At 41.5% G+C, this 18,280-nt stretch overlaps 2 protein-coding genes across 2 annotated transcripts; both read right to left on the minus strand.

Moving 5' to 3' along the window:
• Positions 1-310: 310 nt before the first annotated feature.
• Positions 311-13,430, minus strand: cdcp1a (CUB domain containing protein 1a). The gene is made up of 9 exons (XM_033641353.2): positions 13,154-13,430; positions 12,085-12,294; positions 11,634-11,996; positions 11,178-11,546; positions 6,429-6,620; positions 5,112-5,480; positions 4,655-5,017; positions 2,336-2,423; positions 311-2,071 (listed from the first exon to the last, which is right to left on the minus strand). The coding sequence occupies exons 1-9, from the start codon at positions 13,209-13,211 to the stop codon at positions 1,639-1,641; spliced, it is 2,445 nt and encodes an 814-aa protein (XP_033497244.2). The 5' UTR covers positions 13,212-13,430; the 3' UTR covers positions 311-1,638.
• A 2,661-nt stretch (positions 13,431-16,091) lies between these two features.
• Positions 16,092-17,764, minus strand: tmem158 (transmembrane protein 158). The gene has a single exon (XM_033640072.2). It carries the CDS (start codon positions 17,406-17,408, stop codon positions 16,707-16,709), a length of 702 nt encoding a protein of 233 aa, XP_033495963.1. The 5' UTR covers positions 17,409-17,764; the 3' UTR covers positions 16,092-16,706.
• Between the last annotated feature and the right edge of the window lie 516 nt (positions 17,765-18,280).

The raw sequence follows: 18,280 nt of genomic DNA on the forward strand, positions 1-18,280 counted from the left end.
AACTTGTTGTGTCTCCACCCTACCCACACATTTTCCATCAAGAAAATCCAGTTTCTGTGTTGGCACTCTTAATAGTTTACTCACTCAAACAAGGGTTACATCAGATCAACATGTTTGGACGTCTCCATGGACATCCACTGATGTCAGCAGCAGGGCATTTGTAGAGAACATGTCCTCATCTCAGTCTCTCTAACACTCAGTGTCAGTCACTGTGAAGTATTCATGCTCATAGTTTACATGGCTGTAAACAAAAGTAACTTCACATTCAGAGAGTTCTGGCATTGTTTTACAGCACGCACTTTAGTTCCTCAGAAGTGAGAAAGGATTTATTGAAACTTTGACTTTGCTTCCCTCTGCCGTTCATTTACTGAACTGCAGGAGGCGACATGGCTTTACAAGATAAACAACAGGATTTATTCAGTCTTTTCACACATTTGATTATAAAACTTAAATCCCAATTTTACTCAGATGAGATAAGTTAATATTCTGTGACCTTCTTGTTCAACCTAATATTGAGATCAATAACCTACATAACGATTCTAATATACTGTTATTGTTTTCTATTCCAGTTAATGTAAAACAGAACAAATCACCTGCACTTGACTGTAACTTAGTTAAGACTTGGTTTGTATCGTGACCTTTCAACACACGAGCACTCATCACACTTACATTAAATTATATGACTCACACAGTATCTCTTTTAAAAGCTATCTGATATTAATAACACAATTCATTTAACTAACAATGATACTGAAATTGCTTTGCGAGTAACTTTCTGCTGACTGACAGAAATTAAGTGTATACAAGGATTGTAGCTTCAGGTCAGAAAGGGTCCGTGGTTTTCAAAAAAAATAAAAATCAAAATCTGGGCTTTCACTCCTGATTCTCATTTCTAATGAAACATTAGTAGAAAACTAAAAAGCCCCTGAACGACCAGAGAAACACATCACTCAGCTAGCAGCACATCAGTCTTGAGATTCCCAAAAGTGTGGGTCCAAAAAGGAACAAAAGCAACAACTCAAAGATCCTAAAATGTATTAACAGGAGTGTATTACCCTCTCTGTATGGCATGTTTATGGTGTAATGGCACTGTATCCTGAAGTCTCCATAGCAGGTGATAAACAATAGAAACATATTTCTCCCCGCACATACACTGCTTCTGCAATCTGCTGCAATACAGACCATCATCAGCCCATCATGTTTTGATAATGCTATAAAAGCGCAGTGTATTTCAACAGCAATGGAGTCCTCTCTTTTCTCCAGTTTATGTTAAAAAAAGAGAAAACCTCAACACGTAAACAGCACACACGTTTGCTCCTGTTAAAACAATCACGATATGTATAAAATCTCTCCAAATGAAGAATATTCTCGGCCTTAATGTAACACAAGATCTTTTCATTGTGGCAAAACCGGCATAAAGACGATGGTTATGTACTGTCTTCATCTGAGATAAAACAAGATAACAGCTGCAGGCAGGTTTTAGCAGGGTTGTTTTGTGTTCCTGGCTTTGGTGCAAAACTACTCTCAAGAGAAAAAAGCTTTCTTGCAAGGCAGGTAATCACAAAAATGCCAGGGAATGAATATCTCAAAGTTCAAGTAGGTCGAGAGAAAAGCAAAAAGCTGAATCCAATCTTCTCCTCAGTTTCCTCCCTCTGGCTCCAGCCGGGGCCCCAGATTCGGAGAGTCTTCCTCTTCACTTTGGTCCCCAGTCTGGTAAATCACATTGTCCACCAGGGATTGGACGTGACTCGGGGGCCTGACGGGAAGCGGAGGACCCTGAAACTGCTGGTAAGACCCGACTGGCATGTCGTCTTCATCTGTGTTTTTAGAGATCAGTGGTTTTTGTGAGTCTTTGTGCCCTGAGACGGGTTGGCATCTGTCAAACTCCCCATAGACGCCCATCTCTGCCCCCTTTCTCAGCAGGTCTGTGTAGACCAGCGTGTCCTCAATGGACTCGTACACATGGTACTCGTCCTCATCTGTTTTTGGGAAGCCGTTTTGTCCTGGCAGGAAGCTGATGCCATTTGGATTGTAGATGGACACTTCATGATTTAGCTTCTTCTTCTTCTTCCTGTTTGGCAGGAGAGACATGACGATGACAACTTGAGTTAAATACAGCATCAAACTTTTACATTATAACTACAAAAAATTTAAATGAAGGAGGAAATCTCTAGTAGATTGAGGCAGACATGACATTTTTTGAGAGACTACTTCTTTACTTACTGAATAACTTGTTTTTTTCCCCACAAATGCTCTATTTGAAAAGACAAAAATACCTGCCCATAAAGTACACACATAAAATCTAAAGAGTAAAACATAACGCAGATGCACTCACCTAATCACCACACAGACCGCTACCAGCACGATGACAAAAATGACCAGCAGAGCGGCCACCACACTCAGGATGATAGTCAGCAGAAGGTCTGAATGAGAGAAAACAACAATAGATACAACCTTTAATTAACAATCTCTATCACAGTGATTCCCAACTGGGGGGTCATGGTCCAAAAGTGGGTCCCGAGTTCATTCTGAATAGGCCGCAAGTGATCTGCATGTCAAATTTGTAAAAAAAAAACAAAAAAAACAACAACTTTATTTTGAAGTACAGTCAATTTCCAGCACAGAGCTTTTATTTTGGAGTGCTGTTTCCTGTTGTAGAGTGAGTGATTCATGCACAGCTATTTGAGGACATGGCAAACCACAAGTATGACACTGAATATATTCAACGGAGTGGGACTTAAACTAATGACGAAGGAAAAATCTGGACCCTGTGGCTGGACCTGTTGGGAATCACTAGGGCTGTAATCAACCAAAGAAAATCTTGGTCACCTTAAGTCGTATATAATCTTCAACTAATTGATTAGTTGTGGGGGGGGGGGAAACAATCTGCACATTATTTTTACTTCTGCGGTGGTGTGTCTGTGTCACTCTGCAGTTACACCTCCAAAATGCTAGTTGGCGGTGGAGGACTGTGTTAAGTGCTGTAAAGTTTAGTTGATTCAAAACACACATTAAATATGGCTTAATAGAGACAAATTCAAACACAAGAACACAAATCAGCTTCACTATAACTCGCAGCATTGACAGACAAACACTTGTCTTTATCTGGACACATTTCCCCAGAGATATCGGATGAAGCGAGATACCCAACTCAGCTCACTTCCTGATTCAGTGACGTCAGCGCCACGCCCCCGTAGGACACTTGCGGCAGCTCTGAATGTATTGTCGTCAATGAGGAAAATGAACGGGATCACAATTTATGGTCAATTCTTTCGCCCTGTAGTCACTAAAGTAAATATTGGGTTCATGAGGGAGAACAGGCTCTGATTGGAGGGAGAGCTAACCACGCCCACTTAGGAGACAGGAAGAGTAACCGTTTTCTTAACATTGGATAAGCTTACAGTTGGGTATCTCCCTTCATCCAGTATCTCTGATTTCCCCCACCAATAAAACATGCTAACGTTATTAGCACAAGTCTTACAGTCGCGTTTTACATTGTATAAATTAGCCTATAGCATCTAGCGATAATTCCTTTGTCTCATATAAAGTCAGGGACAACAGCAACATGTAACAAAAGTAACGGCACATAATTTGGCTCCATTACAACTCACACCATTCACCACAACCATCACACTAAACACGTTTTCCAAACAAATACAACATGCTAACGTTATTAGCGCCAGCCTATGGCATTTTACATTGTATAAATTAGCCTAGCTACGAGCAGAGATTTCCTCTGCTTAATCCTGGAAAGCTGTTGATGTTCCCAGGCTAAGATCAATGCAAAAAAAAAAAGTCAATTTAAATTAGGACATCCATCAGTTCTGAACGATCATCAGTGCTACTCAGTAGCAAACTGACTTTTTTTTGCATTAATTTCAGCCTGTGAACCTTTTTTGTGGCTGTCCAGCCCAGTTGCATTAGCGTGCGGGTATCTCCTCTGCCGTCCTGTCTTAGTTGTCCATTGCACAGACACACCCAAGATAAACTTTTTTTTGTTGCCCTAAGTTTCACAGCAGCCCTTAGACTTTGCAGGCTATAAACGAGCCTGTAAACACCACGGTTGCATAACTTCATCACCACCACAATGAGACAGTAAAAAAAAAAGCCATGTTTGGAGTACAGAGCATCTTCCTTTTTTAAGACACGTAAAAGCTTCAGGATTCAGAAATGCGGTATTTACAGACGTATTCTATGTCATAGAACAAAACATGAAAGTCTCTTAAGCTCGTGTTAACCACAGACCTTATCTCAGGCATCTAACCAAAAACGCATATGATAAAAACCCATTGACATCGAAATGAGGGAACTGGAAGCGCTTAAATGTTAACTCATTTCCTGGATTTTGGACTCTATTTGGTCATCAACTAAAGTCTTGGAGGCTTTGAAATTTTAGCATATTGGGACTATGATATCTGCACAAAATGTACGGCAATTAATCTAATAGTTGTTCAGATATTTCTGTGTGAGCCAAAATGGCCGACACTGCTAACTACCAAGCTCAGCTGTTAGCATGGCTCTACATACCACATAGAATAGTCTTGGAGATGCCATTGTGATTCATTAAAGCATCAAGTCTGTTCCCACGTCTGTTCTTCCAGTTAACACAAAGCTATAATGTAGACTGAGGAAACACTGCAGAATGTCCTCTTACTTATGCTCTTCTGCAGGGTGATCTGTATGATGACGCTGAAGTGTCCCCCTCCACTCTCGGGCATACAGTTGGACATGTTGAGGTAGAAGTTGTCGGAGACTGTGATCTCACTCTCGGCCTCCTCGTCCTCCCTGCGGCTGTATTCCTCCTCCGGGGAGCCGACTCTCTGCACCCTGATGTTGGTGTGGCGGTTGCTGCACTTGGGCTGGCTGAGGTTTGCAAACATCAGGTGAGCCTCCATCTTCGGGGGAACGGAGATGATCCAGGAGACGGTGGAGTAAGACTTCATTCCTACTGGCCAACCAGGAGAAGCCAAGAGGACAGGAGTGTCCCTCTTTGGAGATATAGTGAATATGTATCTTTCTGCAGATGATTAGAAACAGAAGATTATTAAATATCACTGAAATGCACGCATTTATTTTTATACTTTCTTAATTCAAATGAAGTTTCTCATTACCTGAAATCTCCTCTTTCAAAATGGCGTTCAGCACATACTTGCTTGTTGTTAGTGCTTTACCCCTCGTGCCGGACAGAGTGACAGATACATTGGTGTGGAGTTGGATCCTCCGTATGGCTCCCTGCGGGCAGAAGTGTCCCACAGTAGTGCCGTCATCTTCGGCCACTTTGATAATGATGCTGTCGTTGCATCGGTTCCCAGGTAGGCACTGCTTGAGGGACCCAGTGGGAGAGGTCAGCTCCACGGTCCCATGATGACTAGGACGGAGAGTCCAGGTCACATTGCTTAGAGGGACGGGAAGGCAGGTCGGCAGGGCAGGCACCGACAGACGGGTCGGAGTCTTTGAGCAATCTTTGAGTTGACGACACTCTGACATGAAAGTACAGGTTTAAATCAAGAGAGGTTTGGAAATCAAACTGAATTTCTGCTTTCAGGGCTACAGCAATGACAGGGTCTGCTTCCCAAAACTACAAAAAAAGCACTTTTGCACTTCTAGTAATAGAAAATGAACTGAAACTAAATTCGGCCTAGAGCAGTGGCAGATCTTCTTATAGTTGACATAGGCAGGGTGCCACCCAGAGGGGGCACTTAAATAATAATAATAATAATGATAAAAACAATGATAATAATAAAGATGTTAGGGGCAGGAGAAGGCTGCCTAGGGCACTGAATGAGCTAGGTCAGGCCCTGCCTTAAAAACTGTCTCTATGAGAACTGTTTACACTGAACTATCAGGATAAACAGGGACACCGTTTCTTTAAAGAAATGGTGACAGCATAATTCCATTCATTCCACTGTTTTGGGGTGGAGGCAGAAATGTCAGGGACAGATCTCAAAACCATGACAAAAATAAACCAAACTATTTGAATACCATTAAATCTAAGGGAGAAAAAATATATTTTTTAATTGTGATTTGGATGAACTGACCCTTTAAGCCACAATACAAGATACAAAGAGGGAATGTGATGTTGATTGGGTGATGCAGAAATCCATGGAAACATACAATAAAACTTGTGGAGTGACAAAACTGGCATCCAGCAATATGAGGTTAACTATTTTAGGCTACATGGTGTAAGTCAGGGTTCCGAATTTCACTTGGATGTCAGCTCCAAAGACTTTTCAATAACTTTCAAGGTCTTATTTTGTCTAACAACAAAAAATGTCTGGAGTAAGATGCGATGTCATTCAGCCACAGATGTTTTCAGTCATGATATTTGTTAGGATATATGATATATTAACCCAAGTATGGAAAGTGAAATGAAAATGATTCAAGGCTTATTTTCCAGGCCTCCACTAAATACTTAAATCTGAATTTACCTATGACTCTCGTGGCGGTGACTTTTACATCTTCAGGAAAGCAGTCCTGGAAAGTCAGCACACTCTTCGATGTGACCGTGATTGTCTCCTTCAGCGTCGAGTTCATTTTCATCCTGCAGTCAGATTTCGGTCTCAACTTCTCGATGTGCAGAGAGAGGCCCTCTATTTTCCTCGGATCCACTGTACAAGTCACTACAGAATACAGCACAATAAGGCATCAGCATTTCTTCTGTTTGCTCTTCTCTCACACACAAGCACACACATGCAAATGTGTGGGCACTTGCGTTTCAAATCACAACCATGTCAAACAGGAATTTGAATTTGATTTGAATGATAGAGATGAATGAGATTTCCCGATCGTTGCAGGAAGTGTTTCCTAATAGCGTGCCGCTGCTGTCATTCATGACTCAGTGGTGAGGCAATCTCAGAGCTCCCCTAACCTGAGACCGGAGGGCTCAGATAAACACTGCGAGTCCCACGCTCCACATCACTGGTCTGTTACTCACTCACACTGAAGTTGTCTCAGAAAATTGGGAAATTCTATCAAACACCTGACGAATAAAACTGCACCCTCGTTGTAGCATGACACGATAACATAAAATGAAGATTATTTATATTCAGTAATCACATGCCTGCTACAACATGCAGAGGAGACATCCATTATCCTCTTAATTATTTTATGGGCAGCAAAGCCTTCACCAACACTGAACCATTCTTTATGTTACTCCTGTGCCCAAAAACTACTTTCATTTATAAACTGATAAAACTGAGCACAGATGTTTTTCTGTTATACTTCTGAAACCTGACACATTTGCTGGACATTTGCAGCTTTAAAAATGATAAGATTAGTCTTCTTTCATATGTAGGGACAACAGCCTTCTGAACTCTCCTAAAACCATTTAATATCTTTGTCAAATAAAGAATTTGGCACAAATGGACTAATAGACTTAACTGTTTCGGAAACGGATTTGTTGTTAACTTATAATTATTTCAAGCATTAATTTGAAGCAGCAATATTAAAATTTTTTGACCACTTGGCGACAGCAGAGCAAGCTGTAAAAACTGACGTGGCGAACATGTTAGCAAACATACACCCAAGAGACACAAAGCAACATTAGTATCCTTTTGGAATCGAGTTTCTGTCCACCTGAGGAGTGTAAGACCTGTTTGCACTTGGTTTTAAAAAGGTGATCATATCACAAGCAGACGGCGCTAAATACAAGTGTAAACAACCAGAAGACATACTGTGATCCCATCACTCAAAACACTTGCCAAGGACACATTTGACCACGTATCTTCTGTAGTGTAAACACTAATGCGTCCTGATGCTGTGACAGGACACATCTGTGTAGATTCTGAGGGTGAACGCATGGGACCAACCCAGTCTCACACTGTAGTTGCTGAAATCTGACATTTGGGCAGTGACTTGTGGCATCAGACACCAACAAAAAAAGCTGTTTTTTATGTTGGCATGATAGGTGGCTGACTGCCGTTGTAGTTTAACGACGCTCAACGGTGTCGGGGAAATGTGACGGGACAAGATCGAGAATTAAGGCAGCAAAAGTCGGGCTAGGGTGGGAGGGGTGGTGGATGGGTCCATCAACCACAAACCTTCACTCAGGAGAGCAGTGTTCACGTCCTGTAAGATTATAAAGCCAAACCGTGTTATTTTTTCCTAAACCCAACCAGGTGTGTGAGTAGTTTTAGGAAAAAAAAAACAGCGTCAATTTGCAATGTTGTACCGACATACAGTACAGGCCAAAAGTTTGGACACACCTTCTCATTCAATGCGTTTTCTGTATTTTCATGACTATTTACATTGTAGATTCTCACTGAAGGCATCAAAACTATGAATGAACACATGTGGAGTTATGTACTTAACAAAAAAAGGTGAAATAACTGAAAACATGTTTTATATTCTAGTTTCTTCAAAATAGCCACCCTTTGCTCTGATTACTGCTTTGCACACTCTTGGCATTCTCTCGATGAGCTTCAAGAGGTAGTCACCTGAAATGGTTTTCCAACAGTCTTGAAGGAGTTCCCAGAGGTGTTTAGCACTTGTTGGCCCCTTTGCCTTCACTCTGCGGTCCAGCTCACCCCAAACCATCTCGATTGGGTTCAGGTCCGGTGACTGTGGAGGCCAGGTCATCTGCCGCAGCACTCCATCACTCTCCTTCTTGGTCAAATAGCCCTTACACAGCCTGGAGGTGTGTTTGGGGTCATTGTCCTGTTGAAAAATAAATGATTGTCCAACTAAACGCAAACCGGATGGGATGGCATGTCGCTGCAGGATGCTGTGGTAGCCATGCTGGTTCAGTGTGCCTTCAATTTTGAATAAATCCCCAACAGTGTCACCAGCAAAACACCCCCACACCATCACACCTCCTCCTCCATGCTTCACAGTGGGAACCAGGCATGTGGAATCCATCCGTTCACCTTTTCTGCGTCTCACAAAGACACGGCGGTTGGAACCAAAGATCTCAAATTTGGACTCATCAGACCAAAGCACAGATTTCCACTGGTCTAATGTCCATTCCTTGTGTTTCTTGGCCCAAACAAATCTCTTTTGCTTGTTGCCTCTCCTTAGCAGTGGTTTCCTAGCAGCTATTTGACCATGAAGGCCTGATTCGCGCAGTCTGTACTAGAGATGGGTCTGCTGCTAGAACTCTGTGTGGCATTCATCTGGTCTCTGATCTGAGCTGCTGTTAACTTGCGATTTCTGAGGCTGGTGACTCGGATGAACTTATCCTCAGAAGCAGAGGTGACTCTTGGTCTTCCTTTCCTGGGTCGGTCCTCATGTGTGCCAGTTTCGTTGTAGCGCTTGATGGTTTTTGCGACTGACTGACCTTCATTTCTTAAAGTAATGATGGCCACTCGTTTTTCTTTAGTTAGCTGATTGGTTCTTGCCATAATATGAATTTTAACAGTTGTCCAATAGGGCTGTCGGCTGTGTATTAACCTGACTTCTGCACAACACAACTGATGGTCCCAACCCCATTGATAAAGCAAGAAATTCCACTAATTAACCCTGATAAGGCACACCTGTGAAGTGGAAACCATTTCAGGTGACTACCTCTTGAAGCTCATCGAGAGAATGCCAAGAGTGTGCAAAACAGTAATCAGAGCAAAGGGTGGCTATTTTGAAGAAACTAGAATATAAAACATGTTTTCAGTTATTTCACCTTTTTTTGTTAAGTACATAACTCCACATGTGTTCATTCATAGTTTTGATGCCTTCAGTGAGAATCTACTATGTAAATAGTCATGAAAATAAAGAAAACGCATTGAATGAGAAGGTGTCCAAACTTTTGGCCTGTACTGTATGCATTTATTTTGAAAGAGACTGTATGTAAATGGTAAATTTCCTGTGAAAACAGAAGTGTATTTTGAAAGAAGACAATGCATGTAACAGGCAGAATTTGACACAACGTCCCAGAACGTCATCAACCAACGTACCCGGGGTACCTTGCACGTTGTATCTGGACGTGGAAAGTCCATGACCAAACATCGATATATGACAAAGCTGGAGTGAGAATGTGTTGAGGGGACACATTACCCTCAATAGTTGGAACATGTGCATTTGTCCACCCCAATACAAACATGAAAGTAGCAGAGGACTTTGATTTTGACAATTAAAAACATTTCCCCCATAAACGGATGCACAAAAGCCACAAACTGGTGCATAAAAATATACCAGAACGCAGGAAATTAATTGTTTGATACTCAAATTTTTCTGGCAGAGGCACCCCGAACCCCTCGTTTCATATGTGTCCCCAAGTATTGAAATGAAACCTAAGCCCTTGCGTCCTTGACAAGGACGTAACAAAAAGTTAGTCACAATGCAGGATGTGGTGGTTGTTTTTGTGACATCATGCTAACACTTTATAACTTGTTCATTTTACAACAAGTTGGACAAAGCGTCCCATGAAAGTCCATCGTTTTGCCCTTTGAATGAGACAGCTGACATATTAACTGTGTGGGGACCTTTGATCTTCTAGCGTAAGTGACGTAGGCAGTAGCAAAATCTGAACACAGGTGGTAAGCTGGAGAGACATGATCGACCCAGGTGTGGATGGTGACATGTCTCGGATGTCCACTTGCATTCAGCTTACCAAGCCGCATTTTAAAACCAAATGTAAACAGGATTCTAGTCAATATACACACTCTTCTAGCTCATTTTTTGGGTCTCTACCAACTCCTGAGTGAGATATCTGGCTCTTTAGCCGCTAAATGCTCTACTATGTTCACCAGCTTGTCACTAACTTGTAGACAACCTAACCTGTGTGCTGACAACAGCTGCCTGCTGCAACCAAATACGATGATATGAGAGCAGTGAGAGTGAACCAACACAGTACAGATAGGCTTGACAAGAAAAACAAAAATAAGCTAACAGATGCTAAAATGCTCACTAGATGAGATGAGACGAGACGTCAGGTGATAATTCTCAGTGGGTTTATCACTGCAAGCAATATCTTTCACTTTACACAGTCATTTGATCCATTGTTGAAATAAGAATATTGATTATAGCAGCTTTAAATTTCAGGCGAATAAACATTTGACACTTTAAATGATCCTTAGAAATAAGCCTACATCTCAGTTAGTTCAGGTTTATGTGGAGCATTCAGAAAATCATATCTTAGATGGCTCCATCTACTGCTTAAATACTTGAGATATATAACATATGATTTCAACAGGGATGGATACATAACTACCTTGGCAGACATAAAAAGTTAAAACTGATGCACAAACCTGGCAATCCTGTAAATTTGGACGACACCTTGAGGCTTAGCGACAGTACAGGAGAGCCACTACGTCCTCTGTCCATCTCGCAGTTCCTCAGCTTCAGGGCAAAGTCTCCGTGCTCCTGGACTGGCTGGGGGTCCATTAGTCCCGACACCGACGCCCCTCTCGCTTTGTTGTGGTACTCCACCGCTGTCTGGTTCTTCAGACAATGTGGCTGTTTGAGATTTGAGAACTGAACGGATATCCTGTGTTTGTCCGGGACCTGAAAGTACCACTCCATCACATCATCGTCGGGAAAACTTTCTGGGTAGTTCGGAGAAAGCAGCTCTGACGTCGAGGTCCCTTTTGGTAACGTCAGCGTAATTTTGGCAAGGGCTGTGAGTGAAAAGAAGACACACAACAGTCAGAAAATGATGTCTAACATACGAGACATGAGAGATTATTCAGACATTTTAAACTCACATTTGATCTCCTCCCCGACAGACACATCAAACTGGCCATTTTGCAGCTTCTGCCCTGCTGGGACATCCAGAGAAAAGCTGCCTGTATTCAGTATCTGAGCGCTACTGACAGGCCCTGTTCTGCAGTATTTCCCTACGGTCACGTTCCCTGTTGCCTGGAAGGCCTGGAGGGTGTAGCTGTGTTTGTCTGGACATCTCTCAGATGGCTTAATCTGTCTTAGACCAGTGTTACCGAAGTCTATTTTGAATGCTTCCTGCGCAAAGGCCTTCAGGTTCCAGGTGAACTTGCGGTTAAAATCCAGGAAGGGAAGTGAGCCAGAGTCAGCCTGGACGATGCGGCCGTTGCACGACTTTGTGTTACAATCTGCAAGATATTAAAGACAAATAAATCCACCAGTAGTGCAATAATTCAGCAAGTTGATTAGATTTCCCTTCAGTGGTTATATACTTACCTATATTTCGCACAATTTCCACACTGAATACATCTTGAGGTTTGGAGCATTCAAACTCCAGTGAGACAGGAGTGTTGTCTTCTAGCAGAAGGGATGGGTGACATTGTCGTGAGCTTTCTGCTACGGTGCACACTTTGCAACCTTCGACCTGACTACTGCTGATGTTGAAGGTGGTGCCTCTCTCAGGGGTGACGTTCAGCTTTTGGACCCCTGAAATGGAAAGTGATTAAGAGAAAAGAGAGAAACATTGGTAAGAAAAAACACCAGATGTCCAGTGCTGAATAACACCATGAAATCACCACTTGAAAATCAGAGTATGAAGAAGTTGAATATTAAATACATGCTTTTATTCACTGTTAACAAAGTCAGAGTGACTAATGTGTTCAGGCAGACAGCTTGGCTTCACTCCCTCTATGACTAACCAAGCCTGTACTGAGCAAACAGAGCCATGTTCTCACACACACACACACACACACACACACACACACACACACACACACACACACACACAGCAGCACCTGATGAGCTGCTGGAGTCAACTCTATTGTCTCACATATCCTGGTTTACACTGTATTATTTCTTTTTCTATATATATCCGTATATCCAAAGTGGACAAAACAGACACCTAACCTATCATCTGACACATGACACATCACATTAGCTCTGCCAGCCTTTTGGGTGATGAGGTTTGAGTTGAGCAAACAACAGAAAACCGCTCAGGCCAGTCAACAACAAAAGCTCCACACTGACACCACAGGGCCCTTGTTTCAGTTTTGTCCTGATCCTGAGCTTGAACATCATTTACTCTGCCATAACTAATCAATGTGCTCATTACAGCCATCCAGATCCCTGCAATTCATCAACAGCCATATTTAGCAGTAATCAGCACAGTAACAACAGCTTAGAAATATTTCACAGCCTAATGATGTCTGATGAGACCTCCATGTTAGTTCCTGCAATCATTGTCCTGTAATTTGAGGAATAATCAGTGTCCATATTTAAACAGCAGACCTCATCAGCATTTCAGAGTCAGTCGACTCTGCTGGTTAATGATTAAGTTAAAACGTACCTGATACAGTGAAGGCCATGAGCGTAAGAAGGAAAATCAGACGCGTGACTCTTGACATGCTGTCCCACAGTGTAACGATACTCTTATTTGATCCGGAGGGAAATCAGTGCAGATCTGCGTATATTTCATTTCTTCTCGTCCACAGCTGTAACCTTCATGCGCCACATTTTCCTCTGGTTTGCGTGAAGCTCAGCTTGGAGTTGATGAGACATGACTCCAACACTTCCTGTAAGTGTGACTGTGTCAGCGGCCAAGGGAGTGTTCACGCTCCAGGTAATGTAAAGGCGTGGCCGGGTCCGCCATTTTGGCAGGTACAGAGTTCATGTGCTTTATAATATCCGTGATATAAAATAAAATACAATAAAAATAAACTGTTATCTCTATAGTTAAGTGATTTCTTCAAATTCACAGCTACTTGATTACAATTAAGAATATTATTAAAGTTTGAAAAGTCCACACAAAAAAGCCTATACAGTATACTAATTTTTTAATTAGCCAATCTGTAAATACAGACTACAAATAACCCAGAGGTACCATATGAGAAATTATAGTGCCTCAAACTCAACATAAACTCGAATAGATACCCATTACAGAATTTTTTTTTTTAAAAAAGTAATGTTATGTTTCTTTACCTGCCAGAATATGAGGTTCACATATTCAAAAAATAAAAAAATAAAAATACAACAGTCCTGCAATAATTCCTTCAAATGCATTACTGAAACTGATTTATTATTATTATTATTTATTAATAATATCCGTGATATAAAATAAAATAAAAATAAACTATTATCTCTATAGTCAATTGATTTCTACAAATTGACAGCTACTTGATTACAATTAAAAATATTATTAAAGTTTGAAAAGTCCACACAGAAAAGCCTATATACTATTATTTTAATTAGCCAATCTATAAATACAGACTACAAATAACCCAGAGGTACCATATTATTATTATTGTTATTTTTATTATTATTATTGTTATTATTGTTATTAATTATACTAATAATATTAATAATAATAACACCATCTTTCCTTCACAAGCCCCAAAAGGATGTTATAGCCTTTACAACTCTATTGGACAGACAGCTAATACTGATCACCTGGAAATCATCTACACCTCTCTCTCATACTCGCTGGATAAGGGACATCCTATATTTTATCAGACTGGAAAAGATGTGGCACTCAGCTTTTGGTTTATACAATAAATTTAACAATACTTGGGGTCCCCCTTTTCAATATGTTAAAAGGATTAAGTTCTCTCAGAGTGACCTACATATTTGACAGTGAGGGTTGTGTAACCAGTGTCAGGTGGGTTTGGTACTGCGGGTCCTGACATGTACTTTTTTTCCACTGACTGATGTTTTGGGGTTTTTGTGTGTGTGTGTGTGTGTGTGTGTGTGTGGTTTTGTTTGTTTTTTTCTCCTGTTGTTGAGGTATTTCAGTTAAATTGTTGACTCTTCACCTTTTCAAATTTTTATTGTACAACGACTATAACTGACAGACTATACATGTATGTGCATCTGTACAATATGCTCCTTTCTTTAACTATGGTCTTTCGAAAAACCCAATAAACACAGTTTAAAAAATAACAATAATAATAATGACAATGATTCTATTGAGGACACAAAGGTCCACTAAGGTGTCCTAAATAAAAACAGATGTAGCCGACAAAATATACCATGTTTTACAGTTCATTCATCTGTTGAACTGTATTGAAATACACTGGGAGGTGTTCCTGTTATTTTGTCCACCCACTTACAGCCCTGATGAAAGGAGGGATTTATTGAAGGGCTGTTGTTTTAGACGACATTACTTATTAGATGTAGGCCTACCTAATAAAGTGCTAACTGAGTGTATTTGTCATGGGAAATTAAATGATCTATGTGCTTTCTATTCAAAGCTAATTCTTACTGATAAACATCCACTCCGAATCTGTCATCATTATAAACTGGTCAGGCAGCTCAGCAAGTCACATACAGTTTTGTTGATGGATCACGCTGATAAAGTCTCATGACAGCAGCACATCTACACTCCTCCTATGAAATTTTAAAAAAAGGCAGGTTGTATGTGGTGAAACTTTTAGTTCTGAGAAGCAAAGCAACCCACATGTTTGGAAATATTAACATTACACCACTAATACAACCATTTTTAACAGATGATGAGCAACTCTCCGAATATTTATACACTAACCATGAAAAAGAGAGGAAGCACGGAGCTGACCGCACCCTGACAGATTATACTAATACAGATTTTACACAGTTTGCAGTGTGATCATGAGCCCTTTGAGAACTGCTGGAAATCAAGATGAACCAGCTACTGATGCTCATTTTGCATCAATAATTTAACACTCTGAAATAGGCCATTGTCAAAGAGAGTACTTTGACACTGAAGTAGACTACATAATAATTCCACATTTACACCTTAGATCAAAAAATCTGAAGTGAGCTAAATGTATAACTAAAGCTGCATTAGGTCATACAGCCAGGCATTCATACAGTGTATGAGATCATAAAAAAATCAGTGTCCATTTGTGCATTTGTGCACCTCATCCATGTTAAAATAACTTAATGATCATTTTGGAGGAGCAGTTTGTGGTGCTGTTGAATTATATTGTGCTGGGTGTTTCTATGACTTTGCCCGTCCCTTTTACATCAATGAGGGTAGCGAACATAATAGAATCTACTCAGTAACACTAACTACATCCTCAAAAATGATAACACTGCTGAATCAACACCTCTCTATGAAAATGAAACTGAATAATATAACCTCATGAAGTTAGACTAGTTTTAGCTTAGTGTACCTAATAAACTGGCACCTGAGTGCATATTTTCCACAGGCTTTGACAGTGTTGGCTTTCATCTTCTGATCACATGCTGTGTCCACTTGACATAAGCCTGAAGTAAACTGATTTAGGCTACAGAGAGCAGGTCAGAGAGAATCTGAGATATAGCCTATAATCAATTTTATTTTCATTGAAACCGTTGGAACATGAATACAAATAAGCACGCATATTGAACTTGACATTATAAATCTAACAATATAATTATTGAAACCCTCTCTATGTCAATCATAAACAACATCTATTTCTCAGAACGCATTGGAAAAAAACTATTACGCTTACTTTGAACATGACTATAGGTTATATATATGTGACGGCACACCTCAAAGTTCAGTTTTCAGTGCAAAAGTCCTACACATGGGATAAGGCAAAAACTTTCTAGAAAGATTAAAAACTATACAAACACTGTTTAAAGAGAAAAGTTCGCACAGTTTACGCTGACATAATCTATAGGAAGGCCTACAAGGGTATACAAAACACATTGGTCCCAGTATAGATTACTATTGGCTAGTATAATCCATCATACTTTACCTTGGTTGTCCTAATGAGCAGGAGCTTTAATAACTGTTAAAGAAGACCCCCAAAACTAAAGCATCTCATCAAAAAGTTCTCCAAAGCTCAGCATTCGGCTGAATCATTCATTCAGGTGAACAGTTGAATGGCTACAGTTATAGTATAGGCAGCACAGGCTAATTATAATAAAGATTATTTTAATTATCTCGGTCTCCTCTGCTCCATCCCATTAGGCAGAAATCCTGCAATGATCGGGACTGGCCATATGAGAGCAGCAACACTCCACACAATGATGACCAAAGTCATGAAACAAGCCACAAGTGTCGACTCGATGGGCTTTCTGTTCAGCCTCCAACTTTTGTCCCCCTTCAGCTCGTCGAGGCTGAAATCCACGCAGCAGAAAGTGATCTGATCCCCGGTCTGCTGGCCCCTCGACCTGCCCTGCCCAAACCTCCGGTACCGGGACATCCCGCAGCCCACGCACAGCCTCAACTCCTGCTGACCCCCGGTGACCCCGAGATGCTCGATGACGACAGGCGAGATCGCCCTGTTGAAAGACGCGGAGAAAAAAGCCCTTCCGTGGTTGTTGGTGGTGTAGATGAGCACATCACACTGGAAGCCGAAGCTGCTGTCCCAGCGGGCCACCAGCGAGGTGGGCTGGAGTCTCTGGACGCTCACGTTGCACTGGGACAGAGTCTGCAGGGAGGAGGCGTCGGGCGAGGCTTCGCTCTCCTCCACGGACCTCTTGGAGAAGCGCACGTCCACCTCCAGGTTGGCCAGGAACCTGTTGGAGGAGTTGATGGGCGGCAGGAGGAGGTCTTCGTCGCTCCAGCCTTGGCATCGCTGGAGAAGTCCGGCCACCGCTGTGAGAGCCAGCAGGAGAGTCGGAGAGTCGTTCAGCATGGCACAGGGCGCGTCTCTCCTGCTCGCATGGTGCTGTGACGATCCGCAGGCGACGGACGCAGGCGTGCAATGTTTGAAAAAATACCAGTCGCCAGTGATTTTAATAATAACGCACCTCCCGATGGAGAGATTCAATTCCCTGCCCGACGGGTATAAATGGAAACGTCCAAAGCCTGTCACATGCGCGCGTCCCCCTCCCTTTGGATATTTCCCTGCTGACTAGTTCTCCAAATGTGCCCTGCAGTCGCTTTACAGTAGAAGCAGGCTGGGCAGCTCCGTGGGCTGCCGTCATCACAGCTCGGAGCCTCTCCGAGCCTCACTCCCTCCCTGTCACTTCAGGTGTGAGCGCTCAGCTCGAAAACACAGAGGAGCGGTGAGGGGAGAGCCTCCAGTGCGCAGGGACAGAAGCGCCAAGTTCAACACACATCTTCCAATCAGCAGTCCTCACACACACATGCTCAATACAACTTTCTCAATGAAATGACTTCAAAACGGTTGTGGATCTGTTGAGAAAATACTTTGGATAATAAAGATACGTGGTGCACTATCTGTGGCACCATCCTGGTCACGTTTGTGATAATGTTCATTTGAATTTGTCATATTTCTGTATTTAACTGATTTGATTTATTTGCTGTAAATTAATTCTATCTTTGTAAAGGTCTAAATTAGGGCTGTAAATCGATTAAATTATTTAATCGCGATTAATGGCACAGTTAACTCATGATTAATCGCAAATTGATCACATATTTTTTATCTGTTGTAAATGTACCTCAAAGGGATATTTCTCAGTATCAATGATTTCAAATCACTATCGTTTTAATACTCTTATCGTGGAGTGGACACATTTCTTGTTTTATGTAAATGTACTTATG

Source organism: Epinephelus lanceolatus, chromosome 10, assembly GCF_041903045.1.
Source record: "Epinephelus lanceolatus isolate andai-2023 chromosome 10, ASM4190304v1, whole genome shotgun sequence".
NCBI classification, from domain to species: domain Eukaryota; kingdom Metazoa; phylum Chordata; class Actinopteri; order Perciformes; family Serranidae; genus Epinephelus; species Epinephelus lanceolatus.